This window comes from Tursiops truncatus, chromosome 13 (assembly GCF_011762595.2).
Source record: "Tursiops truncatus isolate mTurTru1 chromosome 13, mTurTru1.mat.Y, whole genome shotgun sequence".
Lineage (NCBI taxonomy): Eukaryota > Metazoa > Chordata > Mammalia > Artiodactyla > Delphinidae > Tursiops > Tursiops truncatus.
This window is the reverse complement of record NC_047046.1, coordinates 62,066,995-62,092,024: the sequence shown is the minus strand read 5'-3', so window position 1 is coordinate 62,092,024 and position 25,030 is coordinate 62,066,995. Positions and strand designations below refer to the sequence as shown.

At 48.2% G+C, this 25,030-nt stretch overlaps 1 protein-coding gene across 1 annotated transcript in view; it reads left to right on the top strand.

Annotated features, from left to right (window-relative positions):
• The window catches only part of ST8SIA5 (ST8 alpha-N-acetyl-neuraminide alpha-2,8-sialyltransferase 5), a 64,345-nt gene that overhangs the window by 23,121 nt on the left and 16,194 nt on the right, over positions 1–25,030 (top strand). The window contains exons 2-4 of the mRNA XM_073789895.1: positions 4,991–5,098; positions 18,646–18,727; positions 24,298–24,533. Coding sequence (XP_073645996.1) covers positions 4,991–5,098; positions 18,646–18,727; positions 24,298–24,533 — 426 coding nt within the window. The remainder of the gene's footprint in view (positions 1–4,990; positions 5,099–18,645; positions 18,728–24,297; positions 24,534–25,030) is intronic.

Here is a 25,030-nt window from a genome sequence, read left to right as displayed (position 1 = left end):
ACAGATATAGAGGACAAACTAGTGGTTACTAGTGGGGAGGGGATGAGAGGAGAGGCAAGATCGGGGTAGGGGATTAAGGGGTACAAACTATTATGTTTAAAATAAGCTACAAGGGTATATTGTACAACACAGGGAATACAGCCAATATTTTATAATAACTGTAAATGGAATATAACCTTTAAAAATGGTGAATTGCTATGTTGTACACCTGAAACTTATGTAATAACATTGTACATCAACTATACTTCAATAAGATCTTTTTGTAGAATATTGGATATTAGAAAAGTCGTGTGTGTGTGTGTGTGTGTGTGTGTGTGTGTGTGTGTGTGTGTGTGTGTAAAAAGCATGGGGACAAAAGGGGAGGAAGAAGCAAGGGCCTTGGGATCAGACATGGACTTGAATACTTTCTCTGCTCCTTCCAGGTTCTGGGCAGATTATGAATCTAATCTTATGAGCCTCAATTCCTCATTTGTGAAATGGGGGGATAATAATACCTACCTCCAAGCTGTTGAGAGGATTCAAAATAAGAAAAACCTATCACGGTGCCTGGAACATATATATATATATATATATATATATATATATATATATATATATATATATATATATATATATATTTGGCTGTGCTGTACAGCTTGTGGGATCTTAGTTCCCCAACCAGGGATTGAACCTGGGGCCCCAGCCGTGAAAGTGCAAAGTCCTAACCACTGGACTGCCAGGAATTCCCTGGAACATAATTTTTTTTTTTTTTTTTTTTTTGCGGTACGCGGGCCTCTCACTGTTGTGGCCTCTCCCGTTGTGGAGCACAGGCTCTGAACGCGCAGGCTTAGCGGCCATGGCTCACGGGCCCAGCCACTCCGCGGCATGTGGGATCTTCCCGGACTGGGGCACGAACCCATGTCCCCTGCAACGGCAGGCAGACTCTCAACCACTGCGCCACCAGGGAAGCCCTGGAACATATATTTTTTAACTCACTGCCATACATCTTAGTAACCCTTCATAATTTTTGGAAGATATTATCAATGGAGATAATGCTACTCTCATGGGCACTTCTGTTTTTAAATTGCTTCTCCAATGTATAATTTTGTCTTTTGCCCTGAAACTCCCCCTGGTAGTTGACTCTGGGAAGCCTGGGCTGCTTTTGCTACCCTCCGACGGCTGCAGGAATTACTGCCATGAGAGTCAGGGGTTAACAGACATGACTGTGGGTTACACAGCAGGAGACCTAGCTAAGCTGGGCTGTCGTCAGCGACAACAGAGTAAAGCTGAGCCTTAGTGAGCCTATCACAGATTTCATAATCAGAAAGTCTAGACCGGAGCTATTTGAATTTTAACAGTCACAGAACTTTTAAGTAAGTACAAGGTGTGAAGTGGCACCCTAAGCTTTTCAGTGCTCAGGGCCTTAAAATATCTGAATCCAGTCTTGAATAACTCAGTTTAAATAATTCTTTACATGTCGCATTTCCCCAGGTTTAAGGCAACGTTTAATGTTAGTTTCACCAGGAAGGTGCAAAGATTTCTTGAGGCTGCCACAGCCCAGGAAGTTCCCTGCACTGACTCCAAGTCCTGTTAGTGATTTCAGTTCTGTGCTTTGGTTTTAAAAATTATTTTAACACATTTTTATCATGAACAAATTGAGAAGAAGATGGAGAACAATGTGACAAACAACCATGTAGTCACGACTGTGAATGATCAATGTTAACAAATGTTAACATTCTGCCCTATGTATTTCAAATCTTTTCCTCTCTTTTAAAATAAATTAGACATAAAAAACAGAGCACCCTTTGTAGCACTTGATTGCTAATATTTTTTATCTTGTTTGCTAATATTTTCATGTGTGTTTGTGTAATCACCGGAGCTGTAGGGTAAGCATTGAGAAAACATGAGTTTGCTCACCTTGGGGTCGTGACCCAGGCCCCGGCACAGTTGCTGGTACAGAGTAGATGCTCAATAGATTTTTGTTGAATGAATGAATGAGTGAATAAAGCTTCTTTTTCCTTTGTTATCCCCCTTCATATCTCCACGTACCCTTTCCTCACTGGTGTTTCGCTGGCTAATAATGGACAATTCTTACACTTAGCTCAGGAATAGAATTCAAATTACTGTGTAAAATATATTGGTTTTGAAACTTACACAATCAGGTTTTTTGGAGATAAATTAGAAAATGTTGCTAAACTGAAAGAAGGAATAAACCCGAATGCTCCTTTCAAAGATAACCAGCTTTATGGTTTAAAACTCTACAAAAATGGGATCATTAATGCATATCCCCTTTTATAACTTGCATTTTTCACTGAATTTATTATGCACACCTTTCTGTGTCATAGTTCCTGCTAAATATTGTAATAATTGATATCTTCTTAGTAGTCTGTCACTTCTACGACCCTGGGAGGACTGTCTTGTGAAGGGACATCCGGCTCTCACAGGGGCCAGTTTGGGTAGGAGAGTGAGAGCGCTTCTGGGTCACCCCTCGTGCACTCGGTGGACACGAGTCTCTCTGGCCGGACTCTCTCTAAGGAGCCTGTGAGTTTCCTAGCTGAGTGCTGGGCTGGGAATTGCTTGAATATGCTTGTGAACCAGCTAATTTTCAAAATTGCAGGTGGAAATACTACTCTTTTCTTGGCCTATAGACAGTCTGGTACAAGCTTTTAGGAATAAAAGTTTTTACAGTCAGAAAGCCAGAAAGTGCTGGGTTTAAACCTTAGGTTGGCCACTTGTTAGCCTTCTGGCCTTGGGCAAGTTACTAAACCTCTCTGAGCTGCACATGTCATCACCTATAAGTGCAGAAAATGGGACTTGACACATTAGCCTGTTGTTGGAATAGAGATAACGTATGTGAAGGGCCTGGTTCACTGTAGGTGCTCAGTAAATGTTTCCCTTCCTGATAAACCAAACCCAAATTCTCTCTAAGAAATATCTTGCAATATTACCTCGAAATATCTCTTTGAAAGGAAACATAACAGATACATAAATAAAGGTATTTATATTATAGGCGTTTATAATATCTTTATAAATGCATATAAGATAGATTTATATATTATACGTATATAATATTTATATTATGAATAGATAAATATATAAAGAACTTGAGCCAGGACCAAGTGGAACGCTGCTGTTCCCTGAACACTAAGAACTGGACGGGCCTTTTGCTGTGGCTTCGGGCTCTGTCCTGTGAGTTGTGCCTATTCCTCTCCCAGGCCAGCTCCGCTCTGCCGAGGAGGCTGGAGAGTGTGAGAAGAGAATCCGAGTCACTTGGCAAAAGCATCGATTGAGCACCTCCTGTGTGTAGCCTTCTGCTCACGGGGCCCCAAGGGCGTCCTCCGCCCAGCGTCTGGCTGGAAATGGGGCAGACTCGCAGGCGGGAGGTGACCTGGCCTTGCCATTGAGGACACAGCTCAGCCCTATAAAACTTCCGGTCAAGAACTTTGGAGACATCGAGACAGTTCTCCCAACTTGAAAGATGAGAATAGAGGCCTAGAGAGGTGTAGAGACTTCACTGAGGTCACTCAGCTCATTAGTGGCCGATCGGGTGGACCAGAGCCCAGCTTCAACCACTGTTGCTGCCCCATTTCCCTTAGTGTAGAGACTTTATTAGAGGGCTTTATTTTTAGGGGGTTACCGGTTTTATTTTTGCTTGCTTTATTCTCTACTTAAAAGTTAACGTTTACCCCACGTACCAGGGTCTTTAACGGGACTTTAAAATTCACATTTAAGGGCAAGCCAGTCTCTAGAAGGTGCACTGAAGCTCCGTGTTGTGGGCAGTGGTTCTTAACGGGGTTGATTGTCTCAACAGGGGACACTTGGCGACGTCTGGAGACAGTTTTGGTCATCACAGCAGGAGGGTGGAGGATGAGGACCTGCTGGCCTCAGAGTAGAGACCAGGGGTGCTGCTTACCAGAGGATCACAGGACAGTCCCACAGCAAGGACTGCGCAGCCCCAAATGCCAGCAGTGCCACATTGATGGGGCGGCGGCAGCCCTTTCCTCTGTAGCCTTCTCGTTTGACTTGGTCAGGTTCCCTCCGGGAAACCCATCCATGCCCAGACCTTTGGGGGCAGGGTGGCTGGGACCGGGCGTGCTCAGTAAGGTGACTTCCAGGTCAGCCCAGCTGTTTTTAACCTAGTATCTCGGTATATGAACACTGCCGTCTGCAGGGTGGGCAGGCAGAAGGCCCGGACTGCTTGGGCTTAAGGCAGGGGACTTGAGTGTGTGGAGGTGGGGAGTGTTTAACGCTCCTTATAAACCTGAAGCAACTCTTCTGCGGGCAGCTCCATTCTGCAACCCCACCTTCAGTGGCCCCGGCGGTGCAGTGAATTCCCGAGCCTTCCCGTATCCTGCACAGAGAATAGATTTACTTCTTATAGGCGGTCAGGGCTCCACTGTCTCTGGCCTAAGGCAATTACTCATCTGCTTTGCATCTTCCAAAATGTTGTTGCGGCCTCTGCTACTCCTCTCCATCCATGCTCATGCCCTTGTTAATGCCTTTGCTGTCCTTTCAGTCAGGTTGGGGGAGGGAGCAAAGAGAACCATGTGTGTTGAGTCCATCATCTTAAACCAGGAGGTGTGTCCTTATGAGTTGGAAAACTAGATTTCATTAAAAGCTTTGCCGTGTGTGGGGCCTCTGGGGAAGGCAAAGAGCTGGCGAGCTGGAGCTCTTCTGGTGTGAGTCTCTGGAGGCGGAATTGAAGGGCGCACCAGATGGGGTAGGGGAGCTCTGCGACCTTGATCTCGCTAAGCCTCAGGTTCCCTGCGTGTATAATGTGTAACCCTGCCCTGCCCGTAGAGGTGAAGTAAGGGCACGGATGTAGACGAGCAGAGAACACTGTAAAGGGCTGTGATCTATTACCGTCATCCTCCTGGATGGATATCCCTCTCGTCTCCACTAGGCGTGATCAAGGCGAGGTGTCACGTGGCACACGCCAGAATGTGACTGTCTGGTGATGGGCTTACCCAGCACGTGAGCATGAGTACCGACTGCCTCGTTCTCTTGCCAGAGGTCTCCAGTTTGGTTGGCAGAGTGGTGACCAGCTGGCCAATTGGACGGGGCTCTTTAATGTCATGGACGACCCAGCAGTGCAGAGTGGCAGTGACTCCAGCTCCAGGTACAGACCCCGGCGAACGACCAGGGAAGCTCATCCCAGGGTGACCCTGCATCCCCTGCCCCATGGCCTACCCCCCAGGGCTGCCCTCAGGGAAGAAGCAGTCTCAGCACAGTGGCCCAGAGCTCACTTTGGGATCCTGCCTTGTCTGCTTTGACAGGAGGGGTGAGGGCTAGAACCCAGCCAGAACAAAGCAGGGACTCCTGGGCCCCTCTCTTTTGGGGTGGGAGCTGGGATGGAGGCTGGAGAGGGAGTCTGGGTCTCCAGCCTCCATTTGAGATGGGGGCAACATTCCACCCCTGCTGCAAGGCTTCCGGATACCAGGCCACGGGTGTGTGTAGGTTTGTGGGGAGTGAAATCAGGGTGGGTGAGTGTCGTGGGCTCCCTGTTCCTCTGCAATCCCACTGGACAGGCCATCCCTACTCTGCCTATCTGTGAGACTGACCTTGGCTGGGGAAAAACGTTTTCATCAAGATACGATGCTGAGGGCTTCCCTGGTGGCATAGTGGTGGAGAATCCGCCTGCCAATGCAGGGGACACGGGTTGGAGCCCTGGTCCGGGAAGACCCCACATGCTGTGGAGCAACTAAGCCCGTGCGCCCCAACTACTGAGCCTGTGCTCTAGAGCCCGTGAGCCACAACTACTGAGCCTGCGTGCCGCAACTACTGAAGCCCACGTGCCTAGAGCCTGTGCTCCGCAACAAGAGAAGCCACCCCAATGAGAAGCCCGCGCACTGCAACGTAGAGTAGCCCCCGCTCGCCACAACTAGAGAAAGCCCGCACGCAGCAACGAAGACCCAACACAGCCAAAAATAAATAAATAAATTTATTTAAAAAAAAAAAAGATACAATGCTGAGAATTGACAGTCTACCACCACGTGGTTATTTCTTCTTGATCGGCTGTAGTGTTTGGAGTTAAATAAGTCATTAAGGGCACTCTGTATATTCCGGAGTAGGAATTCAGAAACTATTTGTAGAATGAATGAAAATGGAATATTCTCAGGCAGGGCACACTCATTGCGGGGGGCAGCGGGGAGCATTGCGGGGAATTTTTCTGATAAGACGGGATGCTCTCTCTGCTTGGAGCTGGGTGTGGCTGGAACTTCCCAGCTAAGGGTTTCCTGGGGCTAAGTTGTTTGTTTCCTTAATTTTTGCATTTATAAGTATGGGCTAACTTTCAGATCAGTTTCCCTGGGAAAGAGGCCTGAGTTTTCATTGCTGTTAATTTTGACACCAAAACATCAAATCGATCCTGCAGAGGAGAAGTAGCATGTTTTTCAGGGACCTCAATACATCTGATTTTGTTCAATGCTTTGAAAAAGAAAAGATGTGGCTCCAGTGTCGGCAGCTGTTTGGGAAGGTGTCCACAGACAGGCCTTGGGCTGTGGTGGGTGGCCTCAGGCCGTGGCCTGGGATCAAGGTCTTATTCTGGCCTTTTAGGAGCCCAGTTCTTTCCACATATGCGTGGTGGGAGCCCTGGCCAGCCGCTTGGCCCCTGGGATGTCACCCAGTGAGAGTGACAAGTCCAGAGTTGTCTGTTCCGTATGTTGAGCCTCCAGTGTTGGTCCTTCTGCTGTGTGACCTGCCCGCACAGATGGGGGGTGGTCTAGATAAGTCTTCAGGTGTCTCCCTGGGAAGGACTCCTTGAAGGGCTCACCGAGAGGTTTTGGCTAGAAGGTGCTAACAAATTGAGCAAGACAGAGCAGGCCCCTGGAGGCCATTCTGGGCAGATGTCCCGGGCAGGGGCTGAGCAAATTCTAACTTTTCCTCCTGCCAGCGGCTTTGTTCTCTCTGCCCTTTTCCTTCAATCTTGTCTCTAATTTCTCTACCTATCTCACCCCACCTAGTCTCTCCTCTCCCTTTCTTCCTGTCACCCATTCTTTGTCCACTTTTCTTTCTCAGCCCCTGTGTTCTGCCTCTCTCCTCCTCCCTCTCATCTCCCTTCCCCTTTATCCTCTCTCCCTCTCTCAGCAACTCAGGCCAGCCTTCCCTTCCCTGCCTCCTAGGGTCCCTCAGGGCCAGAGACACCTCTGGCATCTGTCAGGTGCCCTTTATTCAACATTGTTACCAATTGAGTTGATTTCCTTCCAGAGAGCCGCCATTTGACCAAGAGCTCCCTTAGCCACTGAATAAATGTGATGGCCACACATTCCAAGTTCTTCTGGGACACTCCCAACTCATATCGCAATTTCCAGTTGACCCCCAAACTCCCCACATATGTGAGAAAACATGGTATGTATTTCACACGTGTAGAAAATAATGGTTCATGTAAGTAGAACTGACCTGTATGTTGGTGATTCTTTTCCTTGGCGTGGGAGCAGCTTCTGCCTTCTTTAAAATGGGCAGGACAGCTCCTGGCAGCAGACGTGCAGGGCTGAGGGGAGGACCTAATGACACCGTGAAAAGGGCTCTGCAGAGTGAAAGTGCATCATCCCAGCGGACAGCTCTCTGTGCCTGCAATACGGGATGAGCTTTGTGGTATTGTTCACCTACTGAATAATTCAGCGTATGCCGTATTTTGCTATCCGTAGCTGTGTGGTATGTTGAAGCGTGGCGCACCTGATGTCATTTTTTATTAACACTGTTGGAAGGGAAGTCGGGAGGCACCATTTATAACAGAGGATAAAGAGGGGCAAAAAAAGCAATGACTCATAAGTTGAATACTCAACCAGGAGCCACAAGAAGGAGCAGGTCCAAATGATCCGTCTGGAGCACTCCGAACAGGACCGCAAAGGAAATCCAGGCCAGATGGTGCTCATAAAGGCTGTGGCCACGTCTTCACTTTGGACATAAGCTGGGGGAAGTCCAGACCCAACTGGAAAGTGTATGAGTTACAAAATATACATTGACATATGGCTTTATTGATTTCAAGTCTAGATCTAAAAGCATCCAATAAGCATTCCTAGGAGAACTGCTTTAGTGAACAGATAGGAATAATTGTTAATCAGCCAATGCTTCTATTTAAGTGGGTGCTTTGAACAAGCAGGAAGGTCTTTGAAGACAGCTCTCATCATGTTCAAATTATGTGTTTATGTTTCTGTCTCCCAACCTAGACAGTGATGGTGCTTCTCCATCTTTGAATTTTTAGCACCCAGCATGGCACAGGCTCAACAAATGTTAATTGAATAAAAGAATGCATTAAGCAAGAACATAGTATAGACTTTTGTTAAGAACGCAAACTTCAATGTCAGTGTCCTGGAATTCTCCCTTAGAGATTTATTCCTCTGGATTAAACCTTGTCTTCTGGCACTGTCTTTGAAAATTAATCCCTGGGGAAGGGAAACACTTTGGAATCAAAAACTCATTCACAGTTTGGAATGACCAGAGAATTTTTTCTCTTGAGAAGAGCAGGTAGTAAGGAAGTGTGAGAGTTCTGGGTGGCAGGGTGGGAAAGGGGAAACTGATAGTGGAGGAGGGGTATGTAGGAAAGTAGAAGGCAATGAAGGCAGATGATGTACTTTTGCAATAACTGACTGAGAACTACACCCCCCCAAACCACCCCCACCATGGCGCATGGTGATTCTGGAAAGGGTAGATAGGGGAGGGGAAGGGGAGGGAGGGCACTTGTCCTGTCAGCCCACTGCTTTGACCTCTCCAGCCTGGCCAGCTGCCTGCAAGACCAGTGACCACCTGGAGGGCAAGGGGAGGCACAGCACCCGTCTGTCCTGCAAAGTGGATAGGCAGTGTTGCCTCCGCTGCCTCAGGACATCCCAAGGAAAGGTCCCCCAGTCACAAGGGCTGAGGGCAGCTGAGGCAGGAGTCCCCAAGGGGCTGACTCGCAGCCTGGCTTGTAGCCACAGCTCAAAAGGCTTCACTCGACTTCTGCCAAATAGATCCTGTTCCATATCCCAGCCCTTGTCCTCCTGCCAGGATCCACCTCCCACTAGGCCTCCTCCTTGAAGCCTTCCCTGATAGCCCCTTTCACTCTGTGTTCACTCTAAGATGTGTCTGCACAGAGGGCTATTTCTATCATTACGCAGGCAGAGAACTCTCCAGCAAGTGCACACGAACCACTCTGTGTTTGCTCGGGCATCCCCCAGACCTCGAGGAGCCTCCTACCCTGGGGAACTGGGCTGGACTGCCTGTGCATGCAACTTCAGGGCCCTCCGGACACAATAGCTTCAGACACAGCCCACAGGCGGCCTGGCTGGCTGGCCTCCTCAGCCCCTCCTCCCAGGGTGCACACAGCCTTGGCCCCCTGGTCCGAGATGGATGGCAGGAGATGGCTTGCAAAGACAGCTCAAGGAACACTTCTCTCTGAGGTCTAGGGCAGAGCTGGCCCAGACTGTCGCCCGCCCAAGCTGTCTGTTCCCGGGACAGCGTTTTCCCTGTGCTGCTGGGCTTCTGACTGGGGTGCTGGGGACTTTCTACAGAGGAAGGTGGCACCAGCCACAGGAGTAAAGGGCAGGCCCCAAACTGGTGACACAAAAGCCTCTTCGCTCTGTAGAACAGCAGGCCAAGTAAGCGTCAAGGCTAGAGCTTTTCCCTCTGATCAAGGTCTGTGTTGTGCCTAGCAGCTACTGTGCAGTATGGGGTGTGGAATCGTCATATTTCAGAGCTGGAAGGAACTAGACTGAATTCAATTTAGCATTCTGTTATGCTATATTGAATTGCTCCCTAATTGTTTCAAGACAGTGTATAATTAAGGAATAAATTGTGCGATACAAGTGCTCCAGGAGCCTAGTGAAGTCAGAGGCGCTTCCATGGAGGGGCTAGACTGGCTTGGATGTGGATGGGTGATGCCTGTGGTCGAGTGCTACCGGGGGCTGGCTGTGTGCCAGGCATGGTGCTGGGCGCCTGACACGTGTTACTGCAGTTAATCCTCACACTCAGAGCTTTGAGGTGGGTACTGTCATTGCCCCCATTTTACAGAGGAGGAACTGAGTCCCCACTTGCAGGTGTGGTGGGTGGTGCAGCTGGAGCACACCCCATGCAGTGTGACTCTGAGTCCTAGCACTAGTGGGCCATGCACGACGGAGGGATTCTTCTTTCTGGGCTGTGGACAGACATCCAACGTTGGGTTGGGTTGGGTCCCCTCGTTTCTCCTTGCCAAGTCCTCTCAGACCGCCTGTTCCTGCCCTCAGCTCCTGGCTGTTAGACTGGACTAAAATGGCCATATTGATCTAAGTAGGTGATTACGTGCATATCTTCTTCGAGTATTGTCATTAGCACTAGAGGCAACACGATCTTTAGGGTCTTTCATCCCTTCCTCTCTTCCTTCCCACTTTTTTATTTTTTTGCGGTACACGGGCCTCTCACTGTTGTGGCCTCTCCCGTTGCGGAGCACAGGCTCCAGACGCGCAGGCTCAGCGGCCATGGCTCATGGGCCCAGCCGCTCCGCGGCATGTGGGATCTTCCCGGACCAGGGCACAAACCCGTGTCCCCCGCATCGGCAGGCGGACTCTCAACCACTGCGCCACCAGGGAAGCCCCAAAGGGGAGCTTCTTAGGGCTCCCTGGTCTGGCCCAGAAAATAAGGCTGCCATGTATGTACTCTTGCAGGGAATGTGCTAGATATTGGATCTGGGGCCCTGCAGAGCTGCTGGCTGGGGAGGAGGAGTGTCAGCATGAGACTTTGCCCCTGACCCTCCCCCTAACATGTGCCAGGAATAACGCTCCACTGAGGTTCACGATGGGAGCAGATTAATCACAAGACAATCAAGGGTTGCGCTCAGAGCGTCAGGCTATGTAGCTTTCAGTTCTGATTTCTCAAAATAGCTCTGGGGATTCCTGTGGACAAATGAAGAGACACTGGTCCAGAGAGGGCCCTGGTCCATGCAGGGGTCTGGGTCAGGTCCCTCCACCACCCAGGAGGGGCAGTGTGTCCTGGCAGCTGTGCCCTGCTATTGTTAACAGCCAAGCCCTTCTTGCCTCTCCTTGCATCTATCTGAGAAGACACTCCAGTCCTTTGTGTGTCAGGCTGTAATTTTCAGACCTTGATTTCTGTGTGTTTGCCCTCACGGTTAGTATGGTATCTCAAGATGGCAGCTGTTCTGCTCTAAAATAGCACTGAGCTCACTGAAGGGCTGTTGGCCTTGGGAAGAGGAGGAAGCTGCTTACTGAGAAACTCTCAAATGACCGTGGCTTATGCCGGTCAGGGAGACGGGCTGCACTGAGGTGACTAAGGACGTGGGTTCTGGGCTCTTGAAAGTGTGAGGTTCCTTTTTTAGTGCCTCCATCCACTGGCTGAATGACCCTGGGCAAGTTACTTTACCTCTTGTAGCCTGAGTCTCTGGTGTAAACCGGGGCAGTAATGCCTGCCTTTTAGGGCTGTTGGGAGGGTTAAGTGAGGCCAAGTTAAGGATCTAGTATCAGGCTACCACATACAGTTGTGCCAGGTGGGCACTGCACAAAAGTAGCTAGCCAAGTGGAGTTGCAATCCAGCTCACTCTCATTTGACAGGCCACGTGCCTGGCATGTGGAGAAAAAGGTGCTTTTTCCTAATTCACACAGAGATGCCCTACCTGCACTGTTCCTACTCAGTGTGGGATAAATAAACCACTCTGTGGTTCTCTGAGACTCTGCACCAGGCTTGACAGGGGCCCAGGGGTTCAGATTGCTGAGCTGGGGCAGCTTCCCTATTCCTGGGGCTGGTGGAGGTCCAAGAGGTGTGCTCTTGCATGACACAAGGACTGCCCTGGGCTCCTGTTTTCTTGAACAGCATTAGTATCTAGGGATGAAGCGGCGTATTAGATAGAAAGCTGAATGCGTGGGCTTCATCTTGTACCAGCCAGTGGCTTCTGGGTCTCAAAGTACTGTGGCCCCTAAGGAAGGTCCCACGGTCCTGAAGGAGCTCTGGAGGTGGGATCAGGTGAACAGGGGAGCCCTCTGTGGGGCAGGCTCATGTGGAGGGGCTGGGAGGAATGACAGAGCCAGACTCTGCACACTGGATCCTGGGCATGCTGAAACGAGGCCTCCTCAGCCCTCCAAGCAGGAGCCCAAGCCTGCGTGGGAGGAGGGGAACCAATATTCAGAACCGTTGCGGTCACGTCTTCATTTGTCTTCTCGCTTAGTAGGGGCCCTTGCCTGCTGGTCAGGCAGCAGCGCTGCCCAGCTATGCCCCCCACGCTCCCGAGGGCACAGAGACGGGGGCAGGATGGATGCAGCCTGGCACCAGCATTGGACTTGGCTGCCAGAAGCCAAGTGGCATCTGAGATGAGCTGGGCTCCTGATCTGAGCGGCTGGGACTATTTATACCTGTGAGGTGCCCGAATGTGGTGCCCCTCCCCTTTGAGGTGGGTAGAGATCGTCTTTCCAGAATTGAAAGAAGAGACAGTGACTAAGTCACCTTGAGAGGCTAATGGAGTCGAGGAAGTTGGAGAAACTGTTGCTCTCAGTCTTATAGCAGCTCAAGGGAAAGCTTGAGATATTTAGAGAGAGATCCATGATTTAAAGGGGCCTTTCTTTAGTGGTTTCCAATAGTAAGAGAAAACTTATAAAAATATAGAAAAGTGTTTTTTGAATCATTCATAATCCCATTACTCAGAGAAACCTACTATTTTTTTTTAAACATCTTTATTGGAGTATAATTGCTTTACAATGGTGTGTTAGTTTCTGCTTATAACAAAGTGAATCAGCTATACATATACATATATCCCCATATCTCCTCCCTCTTGCATCTCCCTTCCTCTCTCCCTATCCCACCCCTCTAGGTTGTCACAAAGCACTGAGCTGATCTCCCTGTGCTATGCGGCTGCTTCCCACTAGCTATCTGTTTTACATTTGGTAGTGTATATATGTCCATGCCACTCTCTAACTTCGTCCCAGCTTACCCTTCCCCCTCCCTGTGTCCTCAAGTCTATTCTCTACATCTGTGTCTTTATTCCTGTCCTGCCCCTAGGTTCTTCAGAACCATTTTTTTTCTTTAGATTCCATATATATATGTGTTAGCATACGGTATTTGTTTTTCTCCTTCTGACTTACTTCACTCTGTATGATAGTCTCTAGGTCCATCCACCTCACTACAAATAACTCAATTTCGTTTCTTTTTATGGCTGAGTAATATTCCACTGTATATATGTGCCACATCTTCTTTATCCATTCATCTGTTGATGGACACTTAGGTTGCGTCCATGTCCGGCTATTATAAATAGAGCTACAGTGAACATGGTGGTACATGACTCTTTTTGAACTGGGAGAAACGTACTATTTTAAATAATTAACTAAATTAAATATGGGAGATTAAATTAATTAAATTAAATATGGGAGAAACGTACTATTAATATCTTGTTACAGTCCTTCCCTTTTCCCATGTGTTCACGTATGTATATATAATTCGTTTTGGAGATCATAGTTTTGTAACTTGCCTTTTTCACTCAACATTATCATGAGCATCTTCCCATTACACACAAAATCTTAAGCATCATTTTTGATGTCTGCATGATGGTCAGTATCCAGACCAAAAAGGGATTTCTATGGCTTCCTCCAGAATGCCGTCCTTGGGCCTCCTGTCAGAAGCAGAATCGAGGGATGACCCGTGTGGCAATGCTTCTTGCAGTCTTATTTCCTCAAGTCATTCGTCTTTAAAGAGTGAGATGGAGCAGCACAGCCTCCCCAAAGCATAGCGCAGATATGCTGGAGAAAGAAGCAAGGGCTATTAGCTCCATTTTTCAGATGGAAAACTAGGCTTTAGACCCAGGCCTGGAGTGATTTTGATGACGTGGCTGAGGTACCACATGGAGTGTTTTCAGAGTACCTGGGATTTGTTATCGTCACGTGTGGTAAGACACACAGACGTGGAAATGACTGTCATGAAGGAAGAGGTTTTTATACTTACAGATCTCTAGAAACAGGAAGCACACCATGCCATGTAGGACCACACAGGAAGCACCAGAGTCGGTCAAGCAGCAGGAGGAGTGAAGGGGAAAAGGGGGCAAGAGCCATATAGGCAAAGCCTATATGGAAGGAATGGATGCGACAGGGTATGCAGACTTAAGATTGGCTAGTGTGAATAATTTCAGTGGGCTCTGGGGCAGAGGGCTGTCCCTAGTTGTTTGGCAGCTGGCCTTGGGGTGATTAGGGCAGAGGGCTAAGTGGCCCTAAGTGTGAGAGGAGGAGGTGGTGGTGGTGGTGGAGTATAAGCTCTGGATTGCTTGGTTTGCGTATGAAAGGTGTGCTCATGGGCTGTTTACCATCTCTAGGAATTGACTCGTTCTAGGAGAGGCAGTCTCTCCAGGGCCAGCAAGGCCCCAGATGTCAAAGCATCAGAAACACATAGTTAATCTATGGAGTCTGCAGCAGAGATGGGTGATCAGGGACATCCCCACGTCTAAGCAGAATTCAGCATGGGCTTTATCCTCAGGGTGGTAGGGGAGAGGTTTACTAATAGCAGCAGAAGGAGGATGGCAGCCAGTCCAGATGGTGGAGAACTTCCTGAGTTATTCATCTCTGACTCAGCTCTGCCATCAACTAGCTGAGGGACTGTAAGCATGTCTCTGACTCCCTGGGCATCCACTGGCAGCTCTTACCCTTTAACGGCAGGAGAAAGGGAAAGAAGGGAAATGGACATGCCTTGGGCACTTCCTGTGTTCCAGGCACTGTACTAGTGCTTTCTCTGAAATTCTCATCAATATCTTCTCTCAGCCCTGTCACAAGTGTACTGCATTTTTAATGCTGATTTTACAAATGAAGAAACTAAGGCTCTTCATTTGATGGGCCTAAGGTGGCTAATGAGGGGCAAAGAAGGATGTGAACCTTATTCCGAAATCCTCTCCACCTAATAGCCACTAAACACACCACACAAGACCATTTGGAATCATTGAACTGCCTAGTGATGTGCATATGAGTGATGTTGGGGATTCAGGAAAAAGGAAGACTGAGTGGAGGCTGCAGAGGTAAGGCCAGGATGGCCTTGTGAAGGCAATGAAGGGGCTGGCTGATCAAAGGGAGGTGCTGCTTGGTTTTAACGTCCTTTGAGAGTTTCTTTCTCCTGTTTGTGGATCATTAATTCATAGTATTGTTCTGGCTTGGTTAGTAAGTGGGAAAAACTGAGGGAAACTTGGGGATTGTATTTAAGTGCTGGGTGGGACTTTAGATACCACCTCTTTCAGATTATTTTTAGGAGGAGAAAAAAGAGGCCCAGAGAGGGGAAGTGATTTACCCAAAGCCACACAGCTGGTTTCGAGGCATATCCTAGATGTGTCTGCAAGTGTCCCAACTCCCTGAGAACGCTAGGATAAGCCTCCTCTTAATAATCTTCTGCGTCATTATAATCTAGAGCTTTTCTTAGTAGCATCCTGAGATCATGGCTTCAGATGACCCAGTGGATTCCAAAGGGCTTTGTGTCACTGGCTCTGGTTGCAAATGATGATCTTTGTGATAAGACACCAGACCTCACTTACTGTTATGTGACTGGAAAAATGACATGAGTTGGAGCCAAGGTCATGGACTTTTTGTAGCCCCAGGCTGACACCTTTGTTCTTAGTTGCAGATAACAGAATCCATTTTAGCTAAAGCAGAAAGGGATTTATTAAGGGTAGAGATAGCACAGAATCATTGGGAAAGCTGAAGAAAGACTCTAGGCTAGCTTCCAGGAATGTCTCTGCAGACTGCATTGTGAAATTGGGCCACCGTGGAAGCTGCTGCCTCTGATATAATCGCAAAGGTGCTGCCACTACTACAATTTCCAAGAGCCATGCCACCTCTGCCACATTCCGCACCAGCAAAACAATACATTGAGCTTTGTTATTCTTCTAGAACATGGCTCTGACTCAGTCTCATGCTACTGATTGTTGAACCTAAATTGCTTCAAGGACCCTAGCTACAAGGGAGTCTGGGAAATGTAGTTTTTAGCTTTCTTGTCTCTGTAGTACAAAAGGTGCAGAGATACCAAAGACAAAGTCCCTGTGTTTGAGATACTCCTCGTTTGGAAGGGGAAGTAGATATATAAACAGACTATTATGATACAATGGTATCTGCTCTAATTAGGAGCAAATGTATAGAGGGACCCTGAGAGTGAGCATTAGAAAAGGCTTCCCAGAAGTGGGGGCATTTGGGCTGGGTGCTGAAGGATCAATATGAGTTTGCCAGGTGAGAAAGACAGAGAAAGGAGTTGTAAAACACAAGAGAAACAGAGAAAGGAGAGTGTGATATTTTGGGGATCCTCAGTGCCTAGTTCTTATGAAATCTGCTTAAATTCTTTTAAGACATGAGAGAAAGGAGAGGATTTATTTTGTATAAATAGGAGCCAATTTGTTGTATAAAATATTTTAATATTCTAAAATATTATTTAAAATTTGTTAAATATATAATTATAATATTTAAAAAATTAACTTAAATCACATTAAAATGAAAGAACAAATATTTACAAATATAATAGTTTTAAAGTGTTAAATATTAAATTGTATTTTTAAATTATTTAAAATACCGACATTTTAAAAAGAAGCCAATTTATTGGATAAATGTCTCAATATTTCTAAAGCAGCACAGACATAAGTTTGTCTACATAAGTTAGTGAGAATATATGTGAACTAGCTGCTGCCACATTTTGGGAGGTTTGTGGGAAATGCTCAAGGACTGACTTTATTTTAAATCCTTGGTTGTGGCTTGCAGTGCCCAGCAGCAGTCCTGGGGCTCCATCCCCACCTCCTGTTCTCCAGGGCTACCTGTTGAGACGCCACTGCCCCAAGTTTAGAGAGGCTGACCCTGCAGATTTCTTGATTCTGGGCTGTCACGGGATCCCACCCTCCCAGCTTAATCTGCCCAAGCATCTTCTGAAAGAGAGGCCGTGAGGAAAGGGTGCACCTGGCCTCTGCCCTGGAGGCCCCTTCTGCCTCTGTGGCCAAGTCCAGCAGTGAACTACTGTGTTTTACCTTGGTGGGAACCCTCCCCCCGACTCCCTCACCTCCCCGCCTCCGACTCCTCCACCCCCCAGGCAGGCGGATGTTCCCTGGGCTGGTGCAAACTGTCAGGTGCGACGAAGGGAGGCCATAGGGCACTTTCCAGGGGATACCAGCTGTCCTCGTAAGTGGGTGGACAAGAGCAGTCTTGACTGTATGCACTGGTTCACAACGCAGCTTTGCCACCTGCCACCCACACGACGCTGGCAAGTGAGTTAGCTCCCAGAGCCTCCTCCTGGGGGGCTAGTAATAAAGATTGAAAGGGAATATGATGCTTAATGAAATAAGTCAGACAGAGGAAGACAAATACTGTATGGTATCACTTATATGTGGAATCTAAAAAGTAATGCAAATGATTGTACATGCACAACAGAAACAGACTCACAGACTTAGAAAACAAACTTGTGGTTACCAAAGGGGAGAGGGAAGGGGGGAGGGATAAATTAGGAATATAAGATTAACGGATACAAAGTACTGTATAGAAAATAGATAAACAAGAAGGATATACTGTATAGCACAGGGGATTATACCCATTATCTTTTTTTTTTTAATTTTTTTTATTTTTTGTGGTAAGCGGGCCTCTCACCGCCATGGCCTCTCCCGCCGCGGAGCACAGGCCCCGGACGCGCAGGCCCAGCGGCCATGGCTCACGGGCCCAGCCGCTCCGCGGCACGCGGGATCCTCCCAGACCCGGGCACGAACCCGCGCCCTCTGCATCGGCAGGCAGACTCTCAACCACTGCGCCGCCAGGGAAGCCCTATACCTATTATCTTGTAATAACCTATAACGGAATAGAATCTGCAAAATACTGAATCACCATGCCGTATACCTGAAACTAACATAATACTGTAAAAAACTATACTTCAATTAAAAAGAAAGAAAAGTGAATGCTTCCACGTAGAGTGCCGGGCCCTGAACGTGGCCCATGACAAGGGCTCAGCAGTATTGGCTTAAGTTGCTATTGTTATTTTGCGTGAAGCTGCAGAAGGTACTGCGAGGTGACTCTGACACGCCTGGAGCCAGCTGGTGTGGGAGTGGGCTCGGGCCCCTCTACACTGACAGCACCACCTGGAGTGCCACCTGTTTAGCCTCAGTTTTCTCAGCTGCCAAATGGGGAGAAAGAAAGAGTCTCACCTAGTCACAGCGCGAGCATGGACATCAGTGAGCTAATGGAAACAAATGCTTTTTATAGTAGAAAAAGCAGCTTGTGTTTTTTCAGCTATGCTTGTGGCTGTCGTTGTGTGACACTTCTCCCAAGAGGAGGAGAAAGGAGAAAAGAGCAGGAAAGGGCAGGACCAGCTGAAGACCTGTAGCCTCACTACCCTGGCTCCCAGGGCTGCCTCCATCAATGACTGGTCAGAGGAAGAACGCAAATGAGAACATGCCCGGAGCATCCTCTTTCTTCTTCGAAGCCACCACGTGGAGCCAAACCTGCTTCTAAACGTCATGGTTTACTGAGATGGGTTCATGCTTACACTTCCAGGTTGATGGAGGTGCTGAGAGTAATTAGCCACCCAGTGATGAGGCCAGAGGGCGCCAGCAGTCCTGGAAACAGACCCTCTTCAGGTCGTCTGCTGGGGTGGGCTGGTTTGCTCTATTAATTTGGCCAGATACCACCCCTCTGCCCCCCGCCCCCCGACAACAAGAGGCCCGACAGGTCCCTGAAAGTCTGGCCGCTTCTCTGCGTAGTAACCTCTGTCCCTATTGGTCCCCAGGTACTTTGAATTTTACGAGGGCCCTTTTGAGTATAACTCCACGAGATGCCTGGAGCTGAGGCACGAGATCTTGGAAGTGAAGGTGCTTTCCATGTGAGTGTGGCCGGGTGGGTGGTGGGTGCAGGGTGGGGCATGTGGGGACGGGCAAGGCAGGGTGGGGTGGGGGGTGAGGGATTGGCCCAAAGAAACTGGAAACTTGCTGCATCACTACAGAGAAAGAATTAGGTGCTTCCCTGGGGCCTCTGGCATTCGGAGAGCTCTGGAGGGCTCGATACAGGGATGACTGTTCATGTTTTATGAAAAATGCCAAGTTTGCAAGGTTACCTCTGGTGACTGGGCGTTCCAGTCCCCTGCTCAATTACCAGCGTCCATGGTTATCATCACTGGGCTCCTCTTGGATAGAAATCGAAGAGGGCACCCGAGTATCTTATCTGAAATTCAGTACTTTGTGGCTTAAGCATTGCCCTCTTGCTATTCGTTAAATTTTTAAAAATTATTTAAAGGATACAACATTCAAGTGGTACAAAAAGACATACAGTGAGAAGTCCCCTTCCCACAGCTACCCTCCTCCAGTCTGCCCCTCAGAGGCCACCCATGTATCTTCGCGCATCCTTCCAGAGGGTCTGCATAAACCAGCACCCATGGGTGGATGTCTTTTACCTTTTTTTTTTTTTTTTATTAATACAAATAGCCAGAGAACTGTGCTCCCCACTCCCTACCAACAGTGTATCACCTGTGGCTCTTCTACAACCCGTGTGAGGGAAAACGCATTACGTGCTGGACTCACTAGTGTGCATGTGCCTCCCTCACAGCACTGCCACGAATTGAGAGGAATTTGTGTCATGTTAATCATGGCAGGATGCATGTTTATTTGAAAACAGTTATCGCTGACCCTTGAACAACATGGGTTTGCACTGCGCAGGTGCACTTATATGCAGACATTTTTTGAGAGTAAACGCTGCAGTGCTGCTTGGTCCGATGTTGGTTGGATCTGCGGATGCCCAGGAGCTGTGGTGAGGGAGGGCTGACTGCAAGCGCTGCGCTGTTCAAGGGACAACTGCGCATCCGATGTGGAGAAGTACAGTTGATTTGGAGCCAGGCAGTGCTGGGTGCTTATGTGGACTCACGGGCCCTGACACGATCCCAGGACTTCCATCCATGGCCCACAGGCAGGATCCACTGCTCCTTTAGCCACTTGACGTGATTTCCAAGTCATGTGGGTCATTGAAAGAGCTTGGAGCTTGGGGTCAGGCAGACTTGGGATCCAAAGCTGACTCTGGGCCTTAGAAGCTCTGCATCTTTATACAAATTACTTAACCTCTTTGAGTCTTTCCTTACCTATAAAAATGGGGACACAATTACCTACTTTTAAGGGTTGCAGTAAAGACTAGCTGAAGTAACATATGTGAAATAGATAGCCCAACAGTGCACATCTACGGCAGCACACGTAATAGGTGCTCAGTAAATGTGAATGTGCCCTCCCTCTCTCCCCCCTCCCCTTTCTTTCCGTTTTGGAACCAGCAGCAGCTTTTCTGGGCTGACATTCACAGACCCCATCAGCTCAGTAGTGCGGGAAAGCTCCAGGGATAAGGCCAAACGTCCAGCTGGGATCAGCTGCGTTGTTCATGGTCCTTGTTCTGTTCGAGGGTCTCTATAGCTTCTAGAGGGACCACAGGAGGCAGCTCACCCTCTGTCCATCCCACCCAGCCCTGAGCGGAGCACACTGTGGAGGGCGCTAGGAGTTAACTGGGCCAAGAGGATTCTAGACTGAGGGGACAGTTTGTGCCAAGGCCTGTGTCAGGAGAGGCCCACTGTGTCTCAGTCTCTGAGAGCTGGCCTGAGGGGCAGCAGGAGCCATGTCCCTGGAGGAGCAGGCAGGGCTGCACCTTGTGGAGCCTTGCAGTGTGGACCGGGATTTAGATTTTATCCTTTTCTTAGGTCCATGGCCACCCATGGGAAAGGTTTTAAACAAGTGGGGGCGGGGGGAGGATAATGTGATTGGTGTTTGCTCTGCCGAGGAACTGTGACTTAGTGATGAAGACGTCTGTCCAGCCCGCAGGCAGGAGCCAAAGGTATAAGCAGAGGGCCTTATCTTTTCTCAGAACTCAAAGATCTCGGCCCCTTAAATGTCTCGCTGGGGACAGCCGGAGCACTCTTCACTGAGAGCATACCTTAGAGTTTTCAAAGGGTAAAGAATTAATCTTTTAAATTATAAAATGCAGACAGTTTCTTCATGGTTACTTCAAGATCTAGACAGGAAGTCTGAGAGTCCCTATAAATGGGCCATCCTTCTGTCACATCGCATCCCTCTACCCATATATTTTCTCTGCATTAGTATAAGTCCTTGTTTTGGTTTGCTATGGTTCCCATAACAAAGTACCACAGACTGGTGGGGTTAAACAACAGAATTTTATCTTCTCACAGTTCTGGAGGCTGGAGGTCTGAGATCAAGGTGTCGGCAGGCTTAGTTGCTCCCGAGGCCTCTCTCTCTGGCTGATACGTGGCCATCTTCTCGCTCTGTCTTCCCAGGGTCTTCCCTCCGTACCTGTGTCCTAACTTCCTCTTCTTATAAGGACATCAGTCATATTGGATTAGGGCCCACCCTGGTGATGTCATTTTAGCTTAACCACCTCTTAAAGACCTTACCTCCAAATAGAGTCACATTCTGAGGTATTGGGGTTTAGGGCTCAACATATGAATTTTGAGGGAGATATAATTCAGCCCATAATCATCCTTATCACAGCTTCCATTTAGGGACCATATTAGAAGTTACCGGGCTCTTTGTTTCAAGCCTAAGTCTTGAACATTGCGGGGTGTGATGGGAACCTCATTTCCCCCCATGATCTGTGGCCACCCTTTGTCCCTTGTCAGGGACTTGTGTTGGTGACAAAAGGTCCTCTGCGTGTTTGGCTCTACTTGTCTCTGCCTTTGGGGCACCCTCTCGGTTCTCCTGAGCTGAGCGGCCATCCCAGCTGGCGACCTGTGAGCTTTACCCCATCTGTCTCTTCCATGTCAGTTGCCCTCTGTGTGCTCCCCTGGCCCTGGAGTCTTGGCGCTGGTGGTACTGGGGGTCTGAGAGGAGAGAGGCCGGGCTGTTCATGGGGCATGTGAGCCTGCTGGGTCATCAGGGAGCAGTGATACCAAGTGATATCTTTCCTGAGTCCTCAAGCTGAGGTCAGTGGGCTCCCCCAGGGCTGGAATCGGAGAAGCCAGAGGCTGGTCTCTAATCCGACTGTTTCTGATGCTACCTGGGCACCTGTGGACGTCACTGTGCTCCAGCCCAGAGCCAGGAGTGGTGCTCACGGCGGAGACCCTGAGTCATCCGGAAAAGGTTAGATCTCCATCTGTGAATGGAAGGGGCTGGACGGACGTGCCCAGAGGCCCTTCCGGTACATGAACGTCAGCTGGCATTCCATCTGAGGAGACAGTGGGGTGTGTGATTCATCTGGGAATGATTCTGATCCAAAATTGCTCCAGTCAATGGTAAAAATCAGTCAGCTGGAAAATTCCCATATGGTAAAGGCCTCGTTCCCAGACAATATCCAATACAATGAGGATTTACTCTGTGATGATTTGTTACGAAATCACATTGTCCCTAATACTTGTAAAAATTATTTATGCTGACTTTTAGTCATTCTAGGGCCTCTTTATTTTTAAGCCAATTGCTGCCTGTGCTCACACACTGATGGGGGCCGTGCCTGGGACCTCACCCTTGGTGTCTCCTGCCACCGCTTCCCCATCTTTCCGGGCCGGGGAACCCTGCACAGAGCCCTGTACTGAGACCAGGAGAGAGGCTGGGAGCAGGGCTGGCTGGGCAGAGCTTTCAGGGCTGGATGTCCCTTTGTGCCCACACTTTTCTGAGTCTTGTTGCCTGACCCTACCCAGGCTCAGGACGTGTCTGTTAAATGAGTGAGAAAGTGGACGAAACCTAGGTGGGAACAGAAGAGGCCATGGCGGAAAAGGGGGAGAACAGTGAGGGAGAACGAGATGAAGGTGAGCATCTCCTGCACACGACTAGAAAAATCAGGTAGAATACAAAAGTTTATAATAATAAAAAGCAAAGATCCCCTTCCCCACAGCCTCTCCCCCAGGCCTGCTACTCGGCTGTTTCTTCTGGGAATTACCTTGTACCTCTCAGTCCTATGCGTGCCATGTATGCTGTGTTTAGCATTCACTGACGGCCTGGTGTGGTGGGTGAGGATTCAGCTCCCTTACCCAGCCCAAACCATTCCCCCCACTTTTCCCAGTTGAGGGGTACTGCTATTTTTAGTTCTTCTATCTATAGATCGCCTAAGTAACCTATTTTTTGTTCTACCAAATGTTGGCAGTATCTCTTGATCCTGTACTTTGTAAGATGAGGCTATTAAAATTACCCCAACTTTTTAATTCCAGCCTCTGGCTTCAGTCATCCGTGAGTTTACCTTTAGAATGTCAAGGCTGATAACATTTACATTCCATTTGTAACCATAGCAAGCCTCTTTGGGGCCTGCTATGGGCAGACTCTAAAATTTGAAGATCAGAAAACAGTGATTCTCATCTCTTTTCCTATTCATTTTTTCCCCCTTTTTTCTCGAGCTTCTAGTCATCTTTTCCCTTTGAACACTTTGTCTCTATCATGCCCCCCCCCCTTTTTTTCCTGCCTGTCCATCGACCAGGCATTCCCCCAGGGTTTCCCCTCATCCTCTTTCTCCATCCTGGACAGGCTGCTCTCTTGGTGGGTCACGCACTGTTGTCACTTCCCTTCTCTGCCTCCGTAGGTTAGATTCACCTGGAGCTGCTTCTTTCTTGGTTTACTCCTTCATTTTGCTTCCACCCATCTTCAAGTAAATTCCCCCCAAATAGTGGGTGGAAGGTAAGAGTTTGAGTCCTTCTGTGTCTCCATGACCTAATTCTTCTCTTAATTTTTGATTTGGTGGGGTTGATATTTTAGATGAAAATCATTCACCCACAGAACGCTGAAGACCTTCTCCATCATCTTCTGGTATCTGGGGCTGTATGAGCACGGTACTAGTTGTTCCTTTGGAGGTGACCTGTTTTCTTCTGTCCAGAGTCTTTTACAGATCATGACAGTTCTGGAATAGCCCGATGGTGGACCTCAGGATACACGCTCATGGAGACCTCTTAATCTGGAGCTCACTCCAAACCCTTGAACTTTCTCTTGGATTTCTTCATATTTCCTCCTCTCCAATTTGCTCCACTTCGTCTTTCCGGTACCTCTAAGGGTGGTATTCTTCTGGATTGCTCCTCGAATATCTTTTAATCTCATCTTTTCTATCTCTTTGCCCTTTGTTTCTATTTTCTGAGAAATTCCTTGACTTTACCTTCCAACTTTTCTAATGAATTTTCATTTTTCTCCAAGAGCTCTTTCTTTTTAGATTGTTCTCAGAGCAATCTAGTCTTTTTTTATCCCTCTTCTGGAATATTAGTCATGTCTTGGGTGAAAGGAGGCAAGTGGCTGGCTCAACCCTTATCTTAGAGTAAAGGTGATCTGTGCCTTTGTAAAGCAACTTATAAAATGTTTTTATACATATTGCCTCGTTTGATCTTTCTGACAACCTTTGAGATCAGCAGAGCAGAGGTTATATCTCTCTTACAGATAAAGCAGCTGAGTCTCAGAGAGATTAAATGACTTGTCTGAGGTCATATTGCCAGTTAGAGATGGAACCAGGATTCCAGGCTGGATATCCAGGCCCCGACCTTGATCCAGTGTGTGACAAGGACATTGGAGGCACAGAGGATGGGGCCTGGACACTGGTAACAGTTGAACTTGGGACCCTGGCCTTCAGTGTTGCCAAGGTTGTGTTTCTGGAGGCGTTAGAGGCATTGGCTGTTCAGGGTGCTGCCCTAGGGGCCTGTGGGTTGCAGGGAGTGAGGGAGGGCAGCAGTGGGTGAGCAAGGCTGCCGCTGTGTAATGGCACCTCTCCTCCAATGTCACATGAGCTAAATAAGCAAGAGTTGCTGTGGGGGGTTTGGGAAAGCTGGAAGGAAGGCATCAGGATGAGAGGAGGGACTCCTTCCAGCTCTTTAAAGCTGCCAGGCAGGTTCCTGCCCCAGGGCCTTTGCACTCACTCTTCTCTGCCTGTAATACTCTTTCCCCAGATGTTTGTGTGGCTCACTCATGCATCATTTCAGTTCTTTGTGCAAGATTCCCCTCTTCAGGGAAGGCTTCCCTGATCAACCCATCTAAAATAGTCACTTTTCAACCCCTGATTCATTTTTCTTTTTTTTTTATTATTTTTTTCTAAATTGAAGTATAGCTGGTGTACTATATTATATAAGTTACAGGTGTACAATATAGTGATACACAATTTTTAAAGGTTATACTCCATTTATAGTTATTATAAAATATTGGCTATATTCCCTGTGCTGTATGATATATCCTTAG